This window comes from Rhea pennata, chromosome 9 (genome assembly GCF_028389875.1).
Source record: "Rhea pennata isolate bPtePen1 chromosome 9, bPtePen1.pri, whole genome shotgun sequence".
In the NCBI taxonomy this organism is placed as follows: Eukaryota; Metazoa; Chordata; class Aves; order Rheiformes; family Rheidae; genus Rhea; species Rhea pennata.
In genome coordinates this window covers 11,945,989-11,970,210 of record NC_084671.1, presented here as the reverse complement: position 1 = coordinate 11,970,210, position 24,222 = coordinate 11,945,989, and the positions used below count along the sequence as shown (strand labels likewise).

The 24,222-nt window shown below is 43.1% G+C and overlaps 1 protein-coding gene across 1 annotated transcript; it reads right to left on the bottom strand.

Moving 5' to 3' along the window:
• Positions 1–22,827, bottom strand: IQCG (IQ motif containing G). Its single transcript, XM_062582472.1, has 10 exons — positions 22,805–22,827; positions 18,339–18,486; positions 15,698–15,927; positions 14,331–14,459; positions 12,460–12,541; positions 5,351–5,512; positions 3,876–3,950; positions 1,999–2,130; positions 704–805; positions 1–165 (listed from the first exon to the last, which is right to left on the bottom strand). Exons 2-10 carry the CDS (start codon positions 18,462–18,464, stop codon positions 22–24), a joined length of 1,182 nt encoding a protein of 393 aa, XP_062438456.1. The 5' UTR covers positions 18,465–18,486; positions 22,805–22,827; the 3' UTR covers positions 1–21.
• Between the last annotated feature and the right edge of the window lie 1,395 nt (positions 22,828–24,222).

Genomic DNA, 24,222 nt, shown 5'->3' with positions numbered 1-24,222 from the left:
TCTGAGGCCAGGTTTCTTTACTTATCGCTTCTTTTTCTTTGCTTTGTATTTGTCCTTTTTCCCTTTGACTTTCTCCTTTGACAGCTGTCTCTCTAGAGTCTCCTTGAGGTCCTTGTAGCAGCCAAGGTTTCTGCGCACCATTGTACCTCTCCACCAGGCCTGCAGCTGGAAGCAGGAGAGAGGAAGAAAGGTGTTAGCCAGTGCTGCTCACTGGCACGGCCCAGGCAGTCGGTTGTTGGGATACTGGGCACAGCACAATGGCCAGAGTATCTCTCCTCTGCTCCCCAGCTCGGGAGGGAACCCTGCCCCACGCAGCAGCAGTTGAGCCAATGCTTGTTTTGCTGAAGGCATCTGTGTGTGGCCTGCACTGAGGGCATCTGTTCCTGGTGCCCAGGGCACGAGAAGGGAATTGCCCTGCAACCCTCTCTCCCTGTGTTGCCCATGCAGTGGGGTTGTTGTGATGGGCAGGGCCCCAAATCAGTTGAGCAGCCTGGCTTTGCACATTTAATTCCCCCCTTAAGCCCTCTTCAGCTAGCTGCTGGCCTTGCAGCAACAGAAGGGACAGGCTTTAACTGCCCCTTGCTTGTGCCACCCTACACTGGCCACCTTTCTCGGGATGTTTTCTAACTGAATGAAATCTGTGTAGATAATTAACTCCAAACTACTGTTGGAGCAACACTGCCTCCACTTTGCTTCCCTTTACCTTCAAGATGCTCTTCAGCTCCAGGGCATCCTGCTCAAGTTGTCTTCTTGCAGCCTCCTTTTCCACCCGGTCATTGATGATGACCTCCTCGAATGTCTGGCACTGGAAGATCGCGCAGGGGTGGCTCAGCAGATACAGTCCCTAAACTGCAGAGCCAGCCTGCAAGGCTTACTCTGCCCAGCAGGACAGAGTAGGACTCATCTGGACCCTGGTGCAAAGACTCTTCCTCTCTGGCTACCTTCTGCTCTCATCTCTGCTACCTGCTTTTCACAGCCCAGTCAGGGCCGCTCTGGCCCCTAGGCTGCAGTTTGGGTCCTCATCTCCTTTCATTTGATCTTTCCTCAACCCAGATGGCAAATGTTGCTCATTACTACCATCAGTATCCTAAGGCAGTGAGAGCTGCTGCCAAATTGAAACCTCTCATGGCCTGGGTATAATTATCCCCGTGATCCCGTGCTGTGAAATGGGTGTCTGATGGCTTCTCAGGCAACAGATGTTGGTGGAAGCTTCCCCCGCCCCCCAGCTAAGTAGCAGATGATGTAAGAAACATTTGGGACACAAGACAATAGTGCATGGGCTGAAAGACGAGCCCAGAGCAGGGAAACGTCTAACTCGCTCCCAGCATCTCAGACCCACTGGCGATACGGAATAGTTACAAGTGAATTCCTTCTAGCTTCAAAGCACCCTGTTTTTTCTGCCCTATGCTGCCTGCTCTGCTGTGCCTGCATAGCTGTGATCGAAGCCAGCAGTTGACTGGGAAACCGATGCGAGGTAGGAATGCTTTTAACCTCCATCAGTTCCCTGATAACAAATCACTGTGCAGCTGTGAACATGTGTCTTCGGGAAGGGGTAAGAACTGCCCTTTCCAGTAGCAGGGCCTGTTCAAATGTTTAATATTAACGCACAGTCACAGCCTGTGGTATCTGAATGTTGCTAGAAGGAGCAAGCTTGTTCAGACTAAGGCAAGAAACCACAGTGAGGCATATTGATAGGATGAGACAATGTCTTTGCCCCTCACAAAGGCTGTCAGTAGCTTTCTAATTACTTGCTGATATTTTAAAATCACTATAGGGAAAACATCATCATCCTTCCTTGATGCTACAGGTAGCAAATGGAAGATTCCTACTCCATGACTGCCATCCCAAGACCAGTCCTCACTATCCAATCCTACACTTCTAGGTTATTGAAATGTTGTTTTCCATGTCATTATCTGAACAAATGAAGAGAATGAGGGCAGGAAAAAGCCAGGATGTAGTTCTGCATGGCTGAGCACGGAGATGCTGCTGCTGTCTTACCTCACTGGCAAGTCTCTGCAGCGTTTCCAAGTTATTTGCCTTTGATTCTTTTAGAGTGTTCAGTTCTTGGTCTTTAGCTTCTGTGTCCTTTTCATACTTGTCCATCCAGTATTCCAGCTTCTCTTCCACCTTCTGCCAGGGACAGAGTGGTGCTCAGCATGGTACAGGGAATGTACAGGGAAAGGTGTGCTGTTGTTATCAGGCCTGGTTTCAGGATGGTGGTAAGCATCCCTTTAATTTTGCATAGTTAATATTTCCTCCCAAGCCTTGAAAGGATCAAAACGGTAGGACTAGTGATGAATTACTGATGGCTTGCAGCCCCCTCCCTGGGGGTCTCCATGGAAGCCAAAGCACAGGATTGGGGATGAAGAGACTTGGGTTGGGCTTTCTGAGTTGCATGAAGAATGGCAAAACATTAGGTTTTGTGCAAAATCTCAGTGCAATAAACAACTAGAAGACATTCTTTGTGTGTGTACGTAGGGAAGAGGGTTTAGGAACATAATTTGATAGTGAAAAAGCTTTGCATGATTCCCTAACCACTTTCTGGATTAAACTCAACACACCAGGGTAAAGTCCCAGGGGTGACTGTGGACTTGGCTTTGTCTCAGTTGTGAACAGGAGAGCGGGTGTTGCTGAAACAGCCGTGCAGACGACTTCCTCCCATTTGTGCATTACTTCTCCATAGTGACAACCATGATTGCTTGCATAGAAAAATTACACGATGAAAAATCATAGATATCATATAATGGTGAGGTTGGAAGGGACCTCTGAAGATCATCTTGTCCAACCCTCAGCGTAGCCCATACGGGGATTGAACCCGTGACATTGGCATTAGCAGCACCACACTCCAACCAAATGAGCCCCCTGCCCACACTCAATACCAATCTCATTGCAACATAACAGCTGGAAACACAAAAGAGACGGAGGACATGGTCATCCTCTTTTTTGTGGGCTGCTACAAGGCAACCCGATACTGTGTGAGAGTACAGCCTGCAGTATGTACTGTGTACACACATACTGTGTATGGAGAGGCCTGTAGCTTGCCTTTGGGTAAAAGCCAAAAAGGCCGTAACCTGCTCTTGGAAAATCCTCTCACTCTCTGATCAGAGTAAGGTTCTAGAATATGGAGAACACTAATTGCTCTGAAGATACAGCACTTTTTTTGCTCTTAAATTTCATTTAAAATGATTTCTTTTTATTACATTTCACATTGGCACTGATGTTAGATATTCTGCAGCAGTACAAACTTTCTCCTGGCCATGTGGTTTGTGAGATGCTTACCAGTATTAAAGAATTTACTGTAATAGGCGCTGTTGTTCAGTGACAGGAAAATTGGCTGAACTTTTGGATCAAAAGCACAGTCATGCACGGTTGTTTGCAACTGAAGTCTGATGGAATAATTATGACTTGGCAAGTATCCAACCCTGTTTCTTTCTCAGATTAAAATAGGGCAAAATTGGTGAGCAGTTTGTGTTATTTCCTTCTTAATGCCCCCCCTGTATGCAACACTTGAGTCTGTGAAGCTGTTGCCTTACCTTTGTACCGTAACCCCCTTCACTGAGTTCCTGAAGGTCTCAGCTATTGCAAAGGAAGGTCTAGCCAAAATCTCAAATACCTGAATACAGCTATCTGGGGGAGGGAAAATCCAAAATACTTGAATAAAGAAACTAATCATTATGTGAACTATAACTTGAAGGAAATGTTCAAGGTAGCAAATCCCAAATTTGAGTGTTGAGGGAAAGTAGTAATTTTAATTGAAACAATCATGAACATGGTAAGTTTGATGGAGCAATAACTGTTTTTGTTTAGATACTAATTGATGATGTGATTTTTATTGGTTGCTATTTTAAGCAGTAACAGAAGACAGTTGTACGTACCATCTGGTGTTGCCTGAGGAAATTTTCAATCTCCATGTGGACTCTAATCTCCTCATCAGTTTTGCTCCTCAGCTTCTGTGATCAGCGCAGACAGAAAACGTCAGAGACGCTGTTAGTGCACATATGCGCTATCATGCACACACACATGCTGCGCAGAGCTGAGCGGGTGCGCGAGCATGCAGGTGTGCTCTGTGTAGTCCACAGGTATTTTCCCTAGTGACAAAATGACATAGGCAGTCCTTGCCCCTGGGCCATCCTTGGAAAAAGGCCAACTAGATCAGAGCTTGATCAGTCCAAAAAGGACTCCTGCCAAAACAGGAGACTGGAAAAGTTTTCTAGACCAGTTCATCTTGTGGCTACACAAACAGCTCTGCTAGCATCACGTGCTGGGCAATCCCGGGAAGTAGGGCTGCTTAGGTTGCTAAAGAAATAGTCTCGTAATTCCACCCTTTGGATATGGTTACATGAATGTTTCTTTTGACAACTGTATTAGTTGCAGCAGTCCCTGCCTCTCGCCGTTGTCTCGTGCAGCCCTGCCATCCACACAGCTCAGCTGTTTGCAGAGTCGTACAGAGAAGCAGTTGAAGAGAGAGAGATTATTATTTCTAACCTGGATGAGTTTCCTGATACAGTTCAAACAGCTGCATTGGTGACTGTGACGGACAACAGAAAGGGCATCTGGGGACAGAGGGAGGACTCGGGCTGCTTATCTCAGCACTGCCAGCAGATAAATAAATCTACATGAACTGCTCATAATTCACATAAATGCAAGAGACAGGAAATGGCCCCACCATTCTGCTTCCTGCCATGGCACTTCCCAGGTTCTCCTGTCACTGGGAAGTTCTAAAATGGAAGTGGAGCATGAATTTTCATCATTAAAAATGAACAGGAAGAAAACTTTCATAAAAAAAATACATCATCTTAAATCGCTTTTTAAAGGAACAAAAAAGTAAAGTCCTGAGTCTCATTTGTCCTGTTTGAGATCTGTTCCAGAAATCATTCTATCCACATGATGGTTCCAGTGGCCAGGGAGCATCCTGCCATCATCTAAACCCTCTGGTCAGCCATTCCTCCAGGGAAGAGAGCACCCAAGACAGCCACTCCTCTGTGATGAGGCCAAACACCAGCCCTGTTTTTTTTCATTTGTTTTTTGTTCATTCTACACTCCCATCCCTGCAGATCTGAAGAAACACTGCCTGTGAGATAAGCTTACCAGACTTCACCTTGTAATTATAAGGGGTGAGGAGATTTGCAGCTTTAAAGAAAAGAGGATGGTATGGTGTAAAAGAAAGGCATCAGATAAACTGAGGCATTGCTAGAACCCTAGGAAAGGAGGATTGTGCTGGGACAGGGACTGTTCCCAGTACAGTGCTGAGTCCCCTTTCTGTCGTCAGCTACACACAACCTGCTGAGAGTTGACTCTGTCCTTACTAGCTAAACATTTCTTCCAGTAGAGGCCGTGAGGAAGGGCTTACCTCAGTTTCCTTGTCCAGCTCATTCCCTGCATTGCTGCACTTCTTCTGGGTTTGCTGGACTTGCAGCTCCGTGTTTTTCTTCACATAGCTGCTCTCCATCTCTGTTTTGGCCTTCACCTCTTGGAGCTGGTCACTGAGGAAGGCAATTATATTACTTCGTTCCTAATGGAAGAGACAGAGAGAGCACAAAAGCAACTCTGGAGCCTGAGCTCAGCTCACCATTTCTTATTCTCTCCACTCCCTGATAAACTTGGCTAGAAGAGTCAAAGATGTTGGCTTCACACTTTCCCTGAATATTGCTGCATTTCAACCTGTGCTACAAAAGGAATCCGTTCTTTGGATTATCTTTTTCTAGTTATGCACCAACTGTATAAACACAAACTTAGGAGCAGGTGGAAATGTAATCTTGACTTGCTCGTATGTGTGAACTGTTCTTTCTTGAAATCTTCTCGGGTAGCTCGTGCCCATTTTGCTACAAAGGCATACACCCGGGGTGAGTAAGGAGACAGAAGTGCCAAGTTGTGAGTCTTCCTCACACCTTGTTTGGCGACTGAGCTGAGCTTTCCTGGGGCAGTCACGTCCCCAGGAGCTCCCCCACAGGCAAGAATCCCGAGCCAGCACGTCCCCTCTTCGTCACGCTTTCTGAGTGCACGCAGGAAGCAAAGTGCGTTTGCTTCATTTGAGGTTGTTTTGTTTACTCCTTTTTAATTAATTTCTTTGAGTAACAGATAAAATTTCATTAATCTACTAGAACTTGGAAGAACTGCCTATAAAATGAGACACACCAGACTTTGCATTAGGAGTTAAAAAGGTCATCAAACTCTCCTACGCAATTATGCAAGCCCCATCTTAATGCATCTGGTTTGGCTCCCAATGCCACATGCCTTTGACTGCTCCATTACAGCCTGTCTCTGCTTTCCTGTCATGCTATGGCAAGTCTGATATTCATCAGCTGAACCTTGCAGCTGAAGATGAAATACCAAAGTGCTGCCATTTAAATGTTTTGAAGCCCACATATCTTGTCTCTTGAAGCACCCTTGCATTCCTTAGCTGTGTAAACATGGAAAAATGCCACAGGAAAAAGCCAGCTCAATAGTGCTGTGTTTAAAAGCCAATGCAACATGACTCATTTGGAAAGGTTTCCTTTTAAGAAGAGTTTGGAACAGTTAAAAGGAAAATCCTTCCTTCTGCATCTTTTGTCGGACATAGCTAGGAAGAGTAAAGTGTATTTAAAAGGCAACCAGGGGCCTTGGCTGATGTTGTTTTGTGGTTTTAAAAGTCATACATTCAACATTTTTTGAAGGTTTCCAAGTTCAGATATTATTTTACAGCCATATCATCATATGACTGCAGACAAACTACAGACATGACCTATTTATGTCCTATTAAAGTTTTCTGGTAATGGCCTTTATTTTCCTCAGTGTGACACCTTGGTAGGGGTGATGGGAAGGGTTGCGTTCCTGTCTGGTAGACCTGGGATGTGACTGTGCCACTTTGAGACTGGCTTCCTGTATGGTGGTGGAATCATGTCCAAATTGGGCTGCCAGAGACTGGCGAGATGCTAATGAAAAACACATTTTTTTTGTGGTGCTGAGGCTCAACCAATCCAAGCACTTCTGCTATCAGTGTGCTACTGCTATCTGCTAAGGATTTGAAAACAGGTCAGAAAAGAAGGGTTCAACCTAATCTATCAACTACTCGCATATTAGAGGAGTGAGGCAGAGCATGAAAAATTTACCAGATTATTTTCTTTCTTATTTCATATTTTGATAAAGTAGAGGGAAAAGTAGAGGGATGTTGATTCCAGAGCCTCAGGCTTCAGCTGGGATGGGAGCTCATCTGCTGTTTGTTTTCTTTGTTGTATGGCATGTTTGTGGTTTGGATTTGGTCTGTGGTGGTATAAATCATCTTCGTTAGAAGTAGGGAGTCTGGGGGCTTAGTTACACAATCCAAAGCAGACAGGAAGTGGAATACAAAACCCCATTGGTGGTTTATGGTAACGTATTTCACTTGGAGAGGGAAAGTCAACTGCAGGCATCTGAGCAGCTACTGCAGCCCAGCTGATGGAGCTGCAGAACTTAGGCACATTTGATATTAGGTTGCTGGTGATAAATACAGCGGCCATGCAAACCTGTAGGTACCATCTGTGGAGTGTGCTGTTTCCTGAACTTTAGAGGCAGGCACTGGGAAAATGAGTTAGTATTTATTCTTTCTGGTTTATCATAGCAAAAGGACCAACCAGGACACAGTGTATTTTCATAGTTAATGCAATAAACCTTTGGGCTGCTTGTTCAGGATGATTTCAGCTTTGAATCTGCCAAACCAAAGATGAAAATCACACATTGCGTGTCCAAAACTATCACAGAGCTGGCAGAAGCCAACATCAAAACTTAGGAAACCCAGGAAACAGTCACCAAGAGCCAGTCTGCTCTGCAAGCAGGTAAGCAAGCTCAGCTTCTCCAATCTCTCAGCTCTCAGACATCGTCTCAAAGGCTGCTGTTATCTGGTGCCACAAGATTCTGCTGCACAGATCATGTTTGGCTGCAAAAGCAACTGTACACAGTTGGAGAGGGCATGCACACTCATGTGTTTTCATTTACTTTGATTTATCTCTCTCGCAAGTGCCACCTAGATCTCTCAGCCCTTCCACAGCAACTAGAATTTACTTAAAGCTGGTTACAAAACTAGCAAGCAGGAGTTAACAGTCTGTGGAATTCCTATGCGTAACCAGCAGCAGTCAAATAAGCCCCTGACTGCCACCAGCACACCGAGAGCCCTCCATTTGGCAAGTACTTGGCGGGGGGCAGGGGACTGGGTTTCATGCCTCATGCAGGCAGCTAGCAAGCCTGGAGAGAGGCACGCTGCAGACAGCCCTGCTGCCTGCCGCCCTCGCTTCCGCACCGAGCACGCAGCAGCACAGCTCTTTCCACTGGCAGCTGCACTAGCTCAGTGTGCAAAGCCTGAAGATATGCTTAGATCTACACACCTGCTGCAGCTTGGATTTGCTTCCCCTGAAACCAAAACGTGCAGCCTTGCAGATCACTTCAGTCTCTGTCGTGGGTGGCAGAACATTCCTGTGCTGCACAGCCCCTAGAAGTGTTTCAGCCAAGGACTGAAAGTTCACCCAGCCTCCTGATTCAAAGATTTCCGCGGCTCTCCTAGCTCACCCCCAGTCCCAACAACCGCAGGAGTGAGCTCTGCCATGTGTGCGGGGCAATCTGCTGGCAGAGGGAAGCCCCTCCCGCCAAGGGCAGTGACATTCTTGTCAAAAATCACGTCAGATTTGGAACTACTGCTTCGGCTCTGGGTTCCTGCTGAATTGCTCCTGCACTGCTTAAGGCTAGCGCGTTGCCAGTGGTACAGAGGGGGACCTTGTGCACACTGACTTGCGACGGAAGACTGTCCCCTCAGCACACTGAGCTGTCACCAAAATGTTGTGGCTGTGCTTGGCCATAATAATAAGAGTACAAAATTATTGTTTTAAGGAAATTATAAACTTTTACAGCAGAGTCGGCAGTGCTTGCAAGCGCTGTGAAATTCTAGATTATTTCTTGTTCTTAAAAAGGAAAAAAAAACAAACTCCATATTAAATTCAAGCAACTGTTACTCTGTGAGATGGACTAAAAGACTTTTTAATCACAAAAAGCTGGGAACTATAAAATGGAAGACAGAGCCTTTTAGGGGACTGTTCCCAAGGTGGTATCAAGTCCCCCAAGATCTCAGGACCACCACAAACCTCACGCTTTCTGCTGCAATTGCCAGATACATTTCTCTAGCATGAGCATGTAGTATGTGTTAAAAACATTCCCCCGTAACACCTTATTGTACACACTTGTGCTCCAGGAGGGGCTGAGAAAAGAAAAATATCACATTGCTAAAAGCACTACAGAAAGGCACACTAGTACAGCGGAGCTGGATAAGTTATGAGAACTCATATGGAATATAAGGTAAGGAGCCTTTTTCATTGGACTTTGGTATGTTATCCTGGTTTTCTGTCTGGTATGTAGCCTGCCATACTACTCATTGCTGTAAAATGATACCGTAACTTGCATACATGTATGGCATGAGTATGCCGCTAAATCTATAGGACCTATAAAGTTTCTGGCTTAAAGCAGGACTTTTAAAGTTTACATTTCCTAAATTTTTATTTTTAACTATATAATCTTGTATGATAGGAACATGTTTCAAAATCTGTAGACTGTTAACACTTGTTCAGGAAACCTGAGAAATTGATTATTTTTGTGCAATCTAGAAAATGAGCACTGGAGCAGCAAACAACTCCTGCAGCCAAATTACAGGTGTTAGTGATGCTCCTGCATATGCAGAGGAGAAAGAACAAAACCAGCCTGTTAATTTCAGCACCATCAGAGAGATCAGTGTTTTCCAAAAGGAAAGAAAACAAAATAAATAAGAACACTTAGAATATGTGTTTCATTAGAGAGACAAATGAGCTAAGCAGGTGAATACAGCGTTAATTAGCATTGCATTAAGAGCTAGCAAGACTGAATATACAAACATACAAGCAACGTGTGAAACAATGACCGTGTTTTTCTGGTTCCATGGTTAGATTTACTTGCTTTTGTTTTCTCACCCTCTACATTGGAGACAACTATGTAGGTTTTTGTCTAAAGATCTGTATATTATTGTTGTTGAAAGTACTCCAAAATTAGCAAGCTTTGGGTTTGTTTTTCATTAGTTGGCAGGGTGACAAATCATGCAAGTGTCAGTAAAACTGCCTATGGGAAAATCACATACGAAGTGAATAGAAATTATTCTCCCTTGGAAGACACAGTGAGACACCATTATTTTTGGCACAGGAGGAAAGCAATTCTTGAAAGTAGTCTCGTCTTTGATTTGTTATAGCTGAAACCATAAGGAAACCCACAGAAGGACTTTTAACCTGGAAACATTAAAAAAAAAAATCCTGCATGAGTGCAGATCACACTTGATAAGGCAAAGCAAGAATCAAATTCGCAGGAGGTATGTAAAGAAGAGAGGAAGAAGGTATCCTCAGTTTTGGGCCAATATATCTTCCTATGACTGCAAGAGCTAGGAGAGGTGCAAAGCAGGACGGCGACAACTGCGAAGCCTGACCGCACAGTGCCAGGACATTGCTGCTAGTGTGAGATGGTAGTGGGGTGATTACAGGCTCCAGTACACGAGACTCTGGAAAGGCATTAAAACAGAACCAGATACACATGCTGGATGCACAGATACTTTTTGGGAGCAGTGCACAAAAGGGGAGATGCCTCTTCCTATTACTTAGCTTGCGGAGCGGCGGACCAGAACTGCTCCTTCCGGTTGTGCTGTACACAGGAAGGCTCCCAGGAGCCATTAGCATCTGACAGAGAAGGAACAACGTGCAGAAGCAAATGGACAAAATACAGTCTCTGACAATTTGCCAAACTGTTCAGCTTTTTTCATTTAACTGCCACACAGAGGTCAAGGAACTCTGGGGTTGTCCTGTAGGGCCTATAAATAGCTTCCCATCCCATTTCCATTGGCAGTAGGTAAGTATAAATTGAAGTACATATACAGTTCTGCTTCTCAGTCCTGGCTTTGACCTCTACATCCTTTAGATGTTTTGCCAAGCTCAAAATGTTCAAATCTCTAGGAAAAAATCTTCAGCCTTCATTTCTCTTTCAGTTCCCACAATTGTTCTTTCTCTGTGCATCTCATAACTTGCTAATTTTATGCTTTCTTCAGTGACTCCTCTCTTTTTTCTCATCTGTTAATGTCCACTGTTTTTTTCCGGAGTTCTTTCCATTCTGCTACCATTCCCAGTATACTTTATGCATTTCCAGAATCTCTGCTAGTAGAAGATGACTGACCTAAATCTATTTTCTCATTCTGTACATTCCTGCTTTATTCTCTGGAGTTCTAGTGTTTATTCAGTTACAGATATCTGCATATGTTTCCAGTGCCAATAGATCTTTTCCTTTCTTACAATCATCCTGTTATTAAACTTTCCACTACATTTGCATCCAGGCTGCCAACACAAAACCTTCATCTTCTATAAACTATACTTCACCAGTATATCACTGGCTTGAAATTCCTCTCAGTAGCCACCCATATCCTGGCTTGATTACTGTCTGCTCTTTTGCCCAAAGACAAAATTCAGCGATATCAATTCTTTCTGCTGATGTCCTCGCTATCCTCTTACTCACTACTGAATGAAGTGTCATATTCTTGTTCCTTCTTTCAAGCCTTGTATAGCTCTGGACCTGCCCTTCTTTTGCATGTTTTTATCATATACTCTTCCCCGTCTCAGCAGGATTAAGCTGCATTTCCATATTTCCATACAGAACCGTGTGTGCTTGTGCTCTAAAGCACGTATGCAGCAGTCTGAACTGTCTGGTAAGCAGCAAAGGGACTAGGCATATGCCATTCAATTGATCTGCATTTGTGCAGCAAGTCTGATGTGTTCAGAATGACCCAGATTTACTGTGCAAGCGCAGACCACTTGCATAACACAGACAGAAGGACTGAAACTTTCCCAAAAGATCAAGTTTACAGTATATGTGCTGTAATATTGATCTGCCCTTGTGTAGGACTCCCATGTTTGGGATTTATCAACATCTAGAAGCCTGGAAAATTGTATGAAAATCATGAAATTTTATCCAGATAAAATTTCCAGATAGAAAAACATGGTTTGACCGTATTTCAGCTCTGTCATTTTATTTCATTCTCACTTCCTGGTCTTCACACATTTTTCTGTGTCAGGTTTCATTTCTACATCCGTAAGCATCACAGTGTCTTAGATATTGCTATCTACAGCTAACCTATTCCTTAGTGATTGCAGCAGATGTAACAACACTCATGTCAGCGCTTTGCCCTTCCCAGCAGTGTACTGTGATTTGATCATACTCTCACAACTGTAAGCACTTTGAGCTCCCAGTTGTAAACCACTGGATAATGCTCTTAAAGTCATTAACAAGCATATTCAGAACAAAGATATTTATTGCTGTTGTTCTGCTTCTATTTTCCTGAATGATGAATTATTATATGTGCCACATGTCCTCTCATCCACCTGCTACTGGTAGGCAGTGGAGGCAAGCTTGCTAACACACTTCCCCTCTGGCATGCTGCCCAGGGCTAAGTAATCTCACCTGAAGTTCCATTTCTGTTTCTTTCTTGACATCTTGCAGCTGTTGCTGGAGTGACTTTATCTCCTTCTTTCCTTCCTCCTCCCTGAAGGAAAATCGGTAAATGCAATCAAATTGAACAGAAAAGAAAGACAACAGCTGTTTGTTTAGGGAACTTTTGGTCTCCTGATATATTGCTGCTCCTAGCTGAATGTTACATCACTTATCCTGCTCACCCAGAGAGTTTGTTACAGCTGAACTAAAACAGTGCACATACAAGCTTGGCTTGCCTTTTAAAAACTACAGAGAACAAGACGCTTCCCAAGGCTTGGTAGCAAAAAAAAGACACGAATCTCTTCAGTTTGAGCCTCAGGGAGGCAGTGTTTGGAAGTCAGAAACTGAGATTCCTCATGAAAGCTGGTGACTTGGTAAGTAAATCTAGAAAGACCTGCCACAGACACTGAGCAAGGAGGATGGGACTGAAAGGGAAAATGAACCAAAAACCAGGGGATGTTCTTGTTGAAAACCTGGAGTAGACTCAAGGATGATGTGATTCCTATAGCAGAGAGTGACATTAAGTTATAGTTGACCATTAAGTGATCATTAAGTGACAGCTTCTATATTGCAGGCAGAAATCTCTCAGATTCTGTGCAGAAGAATGCCAAACCAGCAGACAGTGCCAAATTATTTAAGTTTTCTTATCTGTATGGAGAATATTTTTTTCAAAGCAAACTTAACATACTAATAAACAACAACAACAACAGCAAAAAACCTCTGTCTCAAATTCTCAGATCTGTCAAAGGATATGAATGAAGGCCAGAAATTACCAAGACATTTACCCATTTAAAACAAAATTTCTGCCAGAATATTCTAGGTCTTCTGTTATCTTATTTCACTCTCGGTGGGTTTTTTGGGTTTTTTTTTTTACGTTTTTATGCTTATGATTTGGTCTGAAGCCTACTGTACTCATATCCCTTGATGGATCTGAGAATTTAAAACAAAGTTTTTAGGGTTAGGATTTTTTTTAAGTATGTGGATGCTCCACCATTGGAGCTGTTCCGCTGCAAGCCCTGATGCAGAGAGGCAAAGGACTGCTTTCTTGAAAAATGAAGTAGGTTGGATTCATGCAAATCATGACTTGCTGCAGCTTTGCCATCAACCGTAAATGATGGGCCTGGGCTGCTCCACAGAACAAAGTAGCTTTAAAATGGTAAAAGGCACTTCTCTGTTGGCTGCCATTCCCTTTGACATGGTAGAGATTGAACCAGAACTCCCCATACTGAAAAAAAAAAAGAAAAAGCCCTAGTGCACAGAAGTTCGGGGTAAGGAGTCCCTGGTTTGCAGATCAGATTATAAGAAATCTCTGCCCTGTAAGACTGGGGACAGAAGAGGATCTACAGTGCAATAATGACTGATGGATTAGTCTGAAATAAAAGAACTGCCTCTGTCACCATCTGTGACAGCCCTTCTCTGCTAGGGAAAAGGGCACATGTTAGCATATGGGCCAGAGCAAATCCTCTTAGGCATCACATAACCTAAAAGCTGTATGTCGCTGGCCTTGGCTTGAACAAAACCCCTGCTGCTTTGGCTTTCACTGGGGACAGGAGTTAAAGATCTGGGAACTCCTACATCACATTTTAGTTGATATGGGGCTGGCATTTGTGTTAATGCAGACACTGGTGTCTAATGTGGTGAAAGCCTAGGTAATTCCTACCTCAGGCCAATATCAGAACCATCAGTTATTTCTCTCTGAAGGGGAAAGAAATGCAGTTCGTAAAGCAGTCAAAACAATTCAGATGGAAAAAACTGTATCTGATCCTTTTCAGCATGTACTGAAGGGTAATGCATTTTGGCTCTGAGCAGTTAAGGAGAAAAGTACTGAATGCAACTCTAACCTGATAAGGATGTCGTGCAACTTGCTCTTCTTTGCCTTCTCTCTCTCATTAGCTTCTGATAAGCTATTAAATGTTCCTGATTCCTGCATCTTTATCATAGTGCTTGTAATTACATTGCTTGCATACTGCCTGCCAGGAAGAACCAACAGGAACACAACATCAATTTATAGGCATATTCTGGTATTACAGTGACTAACATTGTTATCCATTATTGTTCACAGCTAAAAAGCTAAAGAAGTGCAAGATCCTATTTCTCTTCTTATGTCCTATCAAACCCAAGAGTGCCTTGCCCATAGTGCCTGCCACTTGTACTTATGAGGAACTCTGTATTAGGAGTTGGTCGAAGTTTATAATTTAAAAATGGACAACATAACTGCCCTGAACACTTTTCTAGGAAATGGCAAAGGGGCACAAATATATCCGTGCTGCGCTGCCATCAGGATGAAGGGCTGCTGGTCCGCAATAGTGATGACAGCTAGGTGGATCTGGCAACATGACGGCAGAGGAAAGGGAATGGGAAGTAGACGAAACACTGATGCAGAGGAGTGTGTGTATGGAATGGATCCCAAAATATCTCCAAACAGTCCTAAGCTTATCTTTACAAACACATAGGCTTACCCAGCTTGTTGAATTTCATGGTGCATGAGGTATTTATATTTTAGCTGCGTTTTCCTCATTTCTGTGGGGATTTTCTTTAAGTGCTTTGTTGAAATAATATTAAAGGACAGAAGCTAGTATTCAGAAAAACACATGCTGAATGCTCAGCTCCCAAATCTGTAGTTTAAATCAAAGGCTGCTGGTATTTCTATAAACTGAGGCACTTGATTAGGTGCAGAAATAAAATTTATTGAAAAAAAATAAAGGAAGTCTTAGGCCTTTATATATGTTATCTGTTCTGTAAAGGAGAAGGCTTTACCTGCAACAGAGGCTGTGTGAGCCCTCAGGAGTAACTGAGTTCTGGACACAATGCTCACCTGCTGCTTTGCCTGTACATACCTGCTAGGGGAACCTGACTCAAGACATTAGAACATCAGTGCTGGCTGGTTCTAAGGATGAATGCTGGAAAGACCATCAGTCTGAATTCCACCCAAGTAACCATTATCAACTGGTAATATTTGTGACTCCATCGGAAATAAATTGATTGTCAGTACTTGGCATCCAAAGGTAAGCAAAGGCCAGCACTGAATAAGCTGTGAAGTCAGACCCCACTGCTCTCTTTACAGATACACAGTCTCCCCAGGCCAAGACTGAGGTACACCAGCAGTGAGAGAGGGGGAAGACTGTATTTTTGCTTTCAAGAGATAGATGGTGAACTTCACAGCTCCGAGCGTCTTCTACTAGAAGCATCATGTTTGTGCTTCACTCACCTGTCGGCCTGAACTTTTCTGAGGTTATCTGCAGATACAGTTCTGTGTTTCATGGTCCTGTTGAAAAGATGATGGGGCCTTTCTAGATCCCTGATTTTCTGCAGCTGCTGCTGGAGTTCACTGTTTTTCAGGGACTTGGAGGTAACTGCTTCCCCGCAGACAAGTTCCTGATACTTAATGTCCAGCTCCTTCTGGGTTTCTATGATTTCCTTTATTTCCTGGCTGTCAGTCTAAAAGGGAATGAAGAGACCTGCTTGCACACTGGGCAATAGAAATAAACATTCTGCAACATTATGTGAGAGGAAGAAAAACCTAAATTAATAACAAACTTGAATGAAACTCTACAAAGAGCAGTTGATATAGTATATTACATTCTACAAAGAGTAGGACGGCAGGAACAACTATCTTGTTTAGCTTTGAGCACACAGTGTAGGTTTTTTAAAGTTTATGGGATCAAAAGGGGCTGTTGCAGTCTGACTGTCTTAGACAGGCATCTCGGCACAGCATGAATCAGACCCTGGAAGTGTCTGACTCACCACTGGCTATGAAGGGAGTCTAGATGACAACATGCTTAATTTCTGAACAGTTAAATTTACATTGAATGAATCCCATGCAAAATATACTCAGACCAATGAAAATCACATAGTCAATTAAAAAAAAAAGAGGAATAAATCAGTATGCTGTTAATGGTTGTACTTCAGAAAGAACTAATTTTGGCAAATAAACTGCTTGAATACTCTGACAGGTGCCTTATAATTTCTGAGGAAAGTTTAAGACAGACCATGAACTGGATTGACTGTAAATAGTAGGGACTTAAACATGAATAATTATGAAATAACTACAAAACAGCAAGGAGTTCATAAATTGCTCATGGTGCCCTTCAGCATAGTCTCCTAGCTGCTTATCTGCTACTAGTCATTTGCCCAAAATTCAGCAGATGGAAACTGTCTTCTTCTGGAGGATATACTGCATGAAGCAGTTTGCAAGAGTCTCAGATTTAGAAAGTTAGTGAGATGCTGGCCAACACTGACTAACTCTCTCAAAAATATCATTAACTGAACTTTAAAGTGTCAATACATGAAACGTCAGTCTATGAAATTGTCATCAATCTGTTTGACTGACAGAGCTCCAACAGCATGCAACTTGCTTTTGCAAAGATAGGTCTTTTGCAAATACATTGATAACAGACAAATGTAAACAGAAGATCAATGTGGAGTGGAAAATACGGAGCACTGGAGTTAGTCGTATGTACCTTCCTTGAGCCACATTTTGTCTCTAATTTGTTCTTCATCTTTTTTTTTTTTCCAGCTTTAAGGACCTAACTGTGACTTACAGTCTATGAGAAAAGTATATTTAAAGAAATTACTTGAAAACAACAGTCTGTGCCTGCAGGTAAAAATTAAATGGTTTTCTATATCATTTGAGTGTACCTTTAGTAGGCCTGTCAACCTGAGTCTGTATGTCTGGAGGAGAACAACTCCTACCATCCTAGGCATATGCTCTTTCCACGTATGCTTGCTGCTGACACATCAGAGTTTTCTCACTCAGGTCTGTGAGGGAAAAGCACCCTGTTGAAACAAGTGAGCCAGCTCACAGTAATCTTTTAAGGGGAGGAGTGCCCTCTGTTGCATAGTTTTAAGCATTGTTCATGCCCTGAATTCACTGTAGCCTCAGCTTCTGCAGCTTTGCGAGGGATTTCTTGAAAAGAAGGTAGTGAGGAAAGGAAGCATGTGGAAGACTGAATATTGTTTTACTCCTACTCTCACATTCTGAGATAAAATGTTAGATACAGTGAACAGCATTAGATGTGATAATCCAGATCCTAGTCACTTATTCCCAGCATGGTCACACATTTTTTTCTATTTTCAGTTCCTCTTCTAAAGAAAGCTTTAAAACATGCTTATCCTAGAAACAGATTGCTACCTCAATTATAAGTTAACATACGAGAACAGAGCTTAGAACCATTTACCCCAGGATGGTCCCATCCTATTTCTTACACTTATCATGTACAAGTACCATGACACCTACCTCCACAGCACTGACCTCTAGGGTTTCTTTGCTCACCTTTATGCCTCTGCCCAAACCTGCTCAGCTGTGATACCTATTAGAAATAAACTACTTCGTAATGGCAACTGAGAATGGATAAACAGTAATGCATTTCAAAGTGGAATTTTTCAAACTTGATTGTCTGCATAGACAAGTCTAGACTATGAGGGACTAGTCTAGACTAGTGGGGACTGGAGAAGCTCGGTTTTGAGTACTTTTAAAGATCCTGTTCTTTTGTGCTTTTGTCATAGCTATGTATTTATGCAAGGGTCTAGATGCATTTTGTTTCTTTCTCCCTAATCTTTTGCATGTCATCTAACTGCCCAGATTTTAAAACTGTAAGCCTAGGAACCTTATCTTGGGTCACTAAGGTCCTTTGCACAAGCCTTAACAAGGACTTCTCATTGGTGCTGCACTATAAATACTAAAATAGGTCATGCATGCATTTTTATTGCATTTCTTCACCAAAAGGTCAAGGAGCAGTCTGCAAAGAAAATATCTGAGTATATTTTTAAGTGCTGATAGAAGTTAAGACATAAAACTAAACGAAGAAAAATGAAAGATATTTTTAAAGAGTGAGGATAGAGGCACATACATGGCTGATGTCTGCCCTGCCCTCATATGGAACTGGCATGATATATCCAAGAATAGAGAGCTGATCCACACAATTCTCCAGTACAGCAGTAAACCGCAGAGCTTCCAGATGAGTGAATCTTTCCATTTCTTTAGTCTCTGTGTTCTCGCTAGAAGGAAAGACAATAGATGCCAATGAGAAAGATAGTATGGTGTTAGTAACAGTAGTGTAAACTGAATGTAGACCTGAAATAGCCTTATTTGTAGGCTTTCACATACTTCCCTAGCTTTGTTTATAGCCTTTCATAGACTGTTTATAAGAAAAGGCATGCTCTGCTGATGGCTGCATTCAGGCACAGTGGGAATGTTTAGCTTTCACAGAACAAAGTAGGTCCTGGTCCCTCCTGCAGTAAGTCTGGAAGACAGGCTAAGAAGGGAGCAAAGATGGAACGCACAAACTGGGTGAGGTGGCCTCACTGTTCAGCTCAAGGTGGAGTAGTGCTTCACGCTGGACTTTGTTCTTCAGGAAAGAACGAAATGAAGGCGACTTAAAAAAAAATAAAAACTCTTCTGTAAAACCTCAGATGGTGAACCTTTCCTCTTTCTCTAATCATTCCTCGTTAGTACTGCATAGCCTTACCCTTATTATGGTCCCATCCTCCTCAGGAGGAACTGCTGTCAGCTTAGCACTTCGAAAGACAGACAAAAATGGGCTGAGCAAACTATTTTTAACCTTCTAGTTTCTAAAAATTTGCAATTCAGATGTGAAACTGCTCTAATGTACACTTAGGCATCCCCTTGCCTTGCTGGCAAATGCAACATTGTGAGAGTACACGCAGGGAAGAGTGGAAATTCATTTTTAATTCAAGTGTAACTAATCCATTTTCACTTCCTGATTTAGAAAAAAAAAATGCATTAGAAAACACCTACACACACACAAAAAAAGAGAAATTATTTGAGTTCTTTTAAGAGTTTTTTTTAAGCCGTTGTACAGTCCCTCCAGGCCCTGTACTCAACAAAACAAGGGACTGCTTGTACTGCACCTAACACAATTGGAATATGAGTGAGATTCTGAATATCATTACAGTAGAAACATCAACATTACTAATAAAACCTTCATTTGGCTGCTATACCTACAGCTGGATTTGTGCCATCTTTAAAACCTTGAATAAACACATTCTAGGTCTGCAAAATATTACAGACCAATCTGCAAGTATACCAAGGAGACGTATCAGATAATGCCTGTCAACATGATTAACAGGATAAGAGATAGCTATATTCTACGAAAATTAAAGGGGTTTAGATGCAAGCACACGTTGGATCACAGAGAATCAGTGATTTTTCTGAAGCAACTTTCCAGAAAAAATATTTACTGTAACATCTCAGATACTGTTACTACTACTGTTTGTCTTCATCCTTCTCTTTTTTTGAAGAAAATACAATAATTTACAATTAGAACATAAAATTCATTTCACTCAGGCAGAAACTAAGTGTCACTTTACAGTCCAGGTCTACTAGGCATCTGTTAGTGTCACAACAGGTACAACGATGTAAAAAACGTTTTATTTCCATATATTTATTTCTTGATGTCTCTGTTTCTTGGAGTAAGTTCTTTAATAGAATCGTATTGAATTGGTCTGTCCTTTGTAACAGAAAATGGTTTTTCTTGGGCATAAGAGTAAAACTAGAAAGCCTAATACGTCAGTGGCAATCTTTTCCATGATAGCTACATGTATAGTCAATGAGAATGGAACTTGTTGCTTCTTTTAGCCTAGTCCTGTTTCTTCAATTACTTGAGTAATATCTCAGAATGATGTAAGACTACCAGGTACACAGCTTCATTTAAGGTTTCTTACAAGAATTTCTGCTATGAGTGGGGAGCATGTGGTAGACGAGAGGGCTCATGACGGCACAGCTCCAGTGTGAGGAACCAAGAATAATGCAACGTGCAGTCTATGACGAAGCAGGCCTGGTATTTTCAGCAGATGCAAAAAAATATCAGTGCCACTGTATAAGGCACAAATAAGCCTCAGATAAGGCATTGTGCATGTTTCTAGTCATTTGTGTTCAAAAACATGCAGAAACAGAGGAAGACTAGTGGGGTGATCAGGGGAACGGAGATTCTGTTTTAGAAGATGTTAAAAGAATTGAGGAGTGTGATTACTCTCTGTAAATATACTTGAAGGGTAGACTAGGGAGGGATAGAGCTATTTAAGTTAAAAGATAATACTGGTACACGGTTAAAGGATTGTAATTTCCTCATGAATACACTTAGCCAGGCAATTATGATAAGGTTGCTAACTTTCAGAAGGATGAAGTTCTGAAACAGCCTTTCAGACAAGAAAATGGCAGAGGCATCCTAAATTATTTTAAGAACCTTGCTAAAATCATGGCAGGAAAAGGTAACAGCGAAGGAATGACTCCAAATTTTTTCAGTATGTTTACTATCCTTTCTATACTGTTTATGTTTATTTAAATAGTTAATCTCATTCTTTAGGCTTTTGATCATCACTTATGACCTAAGGAACTGATTTCCTCCCTTTGCTTCTTAGATTTTTTTCTTTCCTTTCTCTGAATTAAGCTACAGCTTAAGACAAGAATCTAATAAAATAATTAACTAATGGATAACTAATAATCCACTTAAAAAGTAATAAACTTCACTTTTCAGATTTGGAATTAATTTAATAGTAGAAGGGGAGATGCAGGTTCATCTGATTTTTACACAGAAAAATTCAAACATTTCTCTCCACAGTTAACAGGTACTAGTTAATTGTCGTGTAAATTTGTTTTCCCCATTTTTTAAGGAAGTATGTGATATTTTGGGTCTCAACTACGTGAGAATAGTCTCTTACATTTTCAACCCCAAAAAAATAAAAATATGGTGAAAAAAGATTTCTTGAGAGAGCTGTGACAGATGATTAAAACAGCATTTTTGAAAGAAGAAATAACACATACAGCTCTCATAGGAAAAAGTGACTTATTTGGAAACAGCATAGGATGCAATAGCTTTTCTCTATCCCATCAGCAACTTCTGTGCAGAAGAGAATTAACTCAAGATATTTATGTGTTTCAAGAAAACATACAGCTGGAACGTAATGTTTCTCTAAGCCTGCTGGTTTGTTCGTCTTATATATTTCCTCTTATACCCGTACAGTCAGCAGACGCTTGTGCCAAGCCAGTAAGCTCTGCCTTGTTGACTTGGATGTGAGAAGGAAACCGCTGTCTGGAGCATTTAGAACCACTGCAAATAGTGAGCTGCTCTCACTGGATTTCAGCATTAACGCAGTGCCCACAGACTATCTGGATTCATTGATCTTAATCACTGTACTTTGCTCAGCTCCTTCATTAAACTCCAATTAAATTCAAAGCTGAGCATGTCACACCTCCTTTAGCTCTGTTTTGCAAATATATCAGTAAAGTGAAACTTCTGAGTCCCTGCAGTGACAACAGCTGGGCCATAAATTATATCTTAGTTTTTACTGAACATTGGCTATTAGGCAAGCAAAACAGTTGTGGCCTTACTAAACTCTACCGCTACAAATGTTAGAAAATTAGATGCTCATTTGAAAAATAAAACAAAAGAAAAAGAAAAAGAAAGAAAAAGAAAAAGAAAAAGAAAAAGAAAAAGAAAAAGAAAAGAAAAAGAAAAAAAGAAAAGAAAAGAAAAGAAAAAGAAAAAAGAAAAGAAAAGAAAAAGAAAAAAGAAAAGAAAAGAAAAGAAAAAAGAAAAGAAAAGAAAAAGAAAAAAGAAAAGAAAAGAAAAGAAAAAAGAAAAGAAAAGAAAAGAAAAGAAAAGAAAAGAAAAGAAAAGAAAAGAAAAGAAAAGAAAAGAAAAGAAAAGAAAAGAAAACTTGATAAATTAAAGTAATCTTGGTTTTGGCTTGAAGATACAATTCAGGCTTCATTCTGCCTGTAGAGAAACACTTTCAGCTCCTGCTCTCTGAGGCTGTACCGATGGGCACCTAGGACTTGGTGCAAAGAATAAAAGACATCATTGTGCTGCTCTTAGCTGTCCATCCCATATAGGCCTTAAAGTCTGTCTGGGACAGGAAAAGATCAGATTTTGGGAACATTTATTGTTTGTGGCATCAGTAATGTTGGAAAACGGAGTGTTTCCACAGTTAGTTTATTCTCTCTGACCAGAGAGGTTCCTAGCAGGCCGCTCAATACTATCAAGGAACCGGGTACATCAGGGAGCGTTACTTCGCTCGCTGCCTCCTCCTCCAAGCAGGAGCCAGGGGAAGATGCTGGGGAGTCAGGACACCCCATCCCCTCTCCCCTCCTCCTTCCCGGTTATTTCATCTAAGATTCCTGCTTATACACGCTCCCAAGGTATTGAGCACTGCCACCCCGGCCCAGCCATGCGCAGATAGACTTAATTTTCTAATGGGGTCATGATCCAATTCCTCAGGCCAGGTTAGGCCAGACCCCCCCGGCCCGGCCCGGCCCGGCCTGGCCCGGCCCGGCCCGGCCCGGCCCGCCGCTCACCGGGGCTCCCGGCCCGCGCCGTCCGTCTCCATGGTGACCACCGGGGGCCTTGCGGGGCTGCCCCGGTGGGTGCCTGCAAGGCGGAGTGAGCTAACCATCACCACCAAATTTCGGCCCGTTGGAGAAAAAAAGCGAGTATTGGGGTGAGGAAGGGGCGCTTGATGGTTTACAACCGCTTGCAGCGTCTTAGTTTTCTCCGCTCGGCCGGCGCCACGGCCGCCCCGCAGAGGTCCTGCAGGCCCATATCCCGGCAGGCCGCGCGCTGCTTCCCTCTTTCGCCGCCATCCTGGCTGGGCGCCGTGGGGGTGAGGCGGGGAGCGGCGGTTTGGGCCAAGGCCGGGGTCGGGGCCAGGTTCCCCCCGCCATGGGGCCGCCAGCGGGCGCGGGCCGCTCGGGGCGCCGGGCTGGCGCCGAGCTGGCACCGAGCAGAGGCGGCGGCGGGTGGGATGGCGCCGATGCGCGGCGGATGGTGCCGGGCGGCGCTGGGAGCCCGCGGCTGAGGGGGGCCGAGGCGCTCGGACCGTCCCGTTCGCGGTGGGGTGGAGGGGGGGGGGGGGGGGGCGTTGGCCGCCTTGCCCCTGTCGCCGGCCGTGGTGCGGGCGGCCCGGGCCCGGCAAGGAGGGGAGCGAGGCGACTGCTGCCCGCCCGGCAGAAAGGGGCCGCCGGGTGAGCTGCCGGCCCGCAGAGCTCATGGCTGATGTGTCGTTTCCAGGCCTGCTGGACGGGGGCTTCAGGAGGGCGCCATGAGCGGGAGGTGAGTGACCTGCCCCGAGGTGGGTTTCGGCTCGGGGTAACAGCCGCGCTTCTCACAGGTGCTCTTGTGAATTGAGTATTTCCGAGCGCGCGTCGTCAAAGAGCGATCCGTTTTCCCGTGGCTGCTCCTTTTTTTTTCAGGAAAAGTTCTCTGTTCAGCGTTATGCTGTACTTGCTCTGTTAAACGACTGTAGTTGTGTCTCCGTGTTTTAAAACCACTGCTTTAAACTGATTGCAATTGTTCATATGAGGTGCTAGGCTTTCCAGTGCCTGGCTTTTGATGCTGAATGTTAATGCAGTTTTAGTTACCACAGTGTTTAAAAACCTCCAGTGTACAGCACAGGTTTTCTGATACTGTTTTGTTAAGTAAGGATGAGGTAATGTGACACCGATATGTTTCTTTTTATGAATGTATAGAGCGTTGCTGCTGCGTATGGTGGAGGGATTGAAACTGAATTACAATGTTTTATTTTAATATGTTGGAGTATATCTTAATCTGCATGTGGGAGATAAGGCTGGATAACTCAGTTTGACATGGTTATATTATGGGCCAGTTGCTGGGTGCAGTAGAGAGTAGTCATATTTTCTATGTGATACAGAATCAGCTTTGTTGAAGTGTTCAAGACAGATGGGTTTTTTCATGAAAAATTGTTGAGGCAATAGTA

Bases quoted from the DNA above. Each gene is read 5' to 3' on its own strand.
- IQCG (XM_062582472.1), bottom strand. From the start codon at position 18,464: ATGGAAAGATTCACTCATCTGGAAGCTCTGCGGTTTACTGCTGTACTG. The intron at 12,542-14,330 runs GTTAGAGTTGCA...ATTTTCCTTCAG, and splicing joins TTGCACGACATCCTTATCAG to GGAGGAGGAAGGAAAGAAGG. The intron at 5,513-12,459 runs GTGAGATTACTT...CTCTTCCATTAG, and splicing joins AAACAGAAATGGAACTTCAG to GAACGAAGTAATATAATTGC.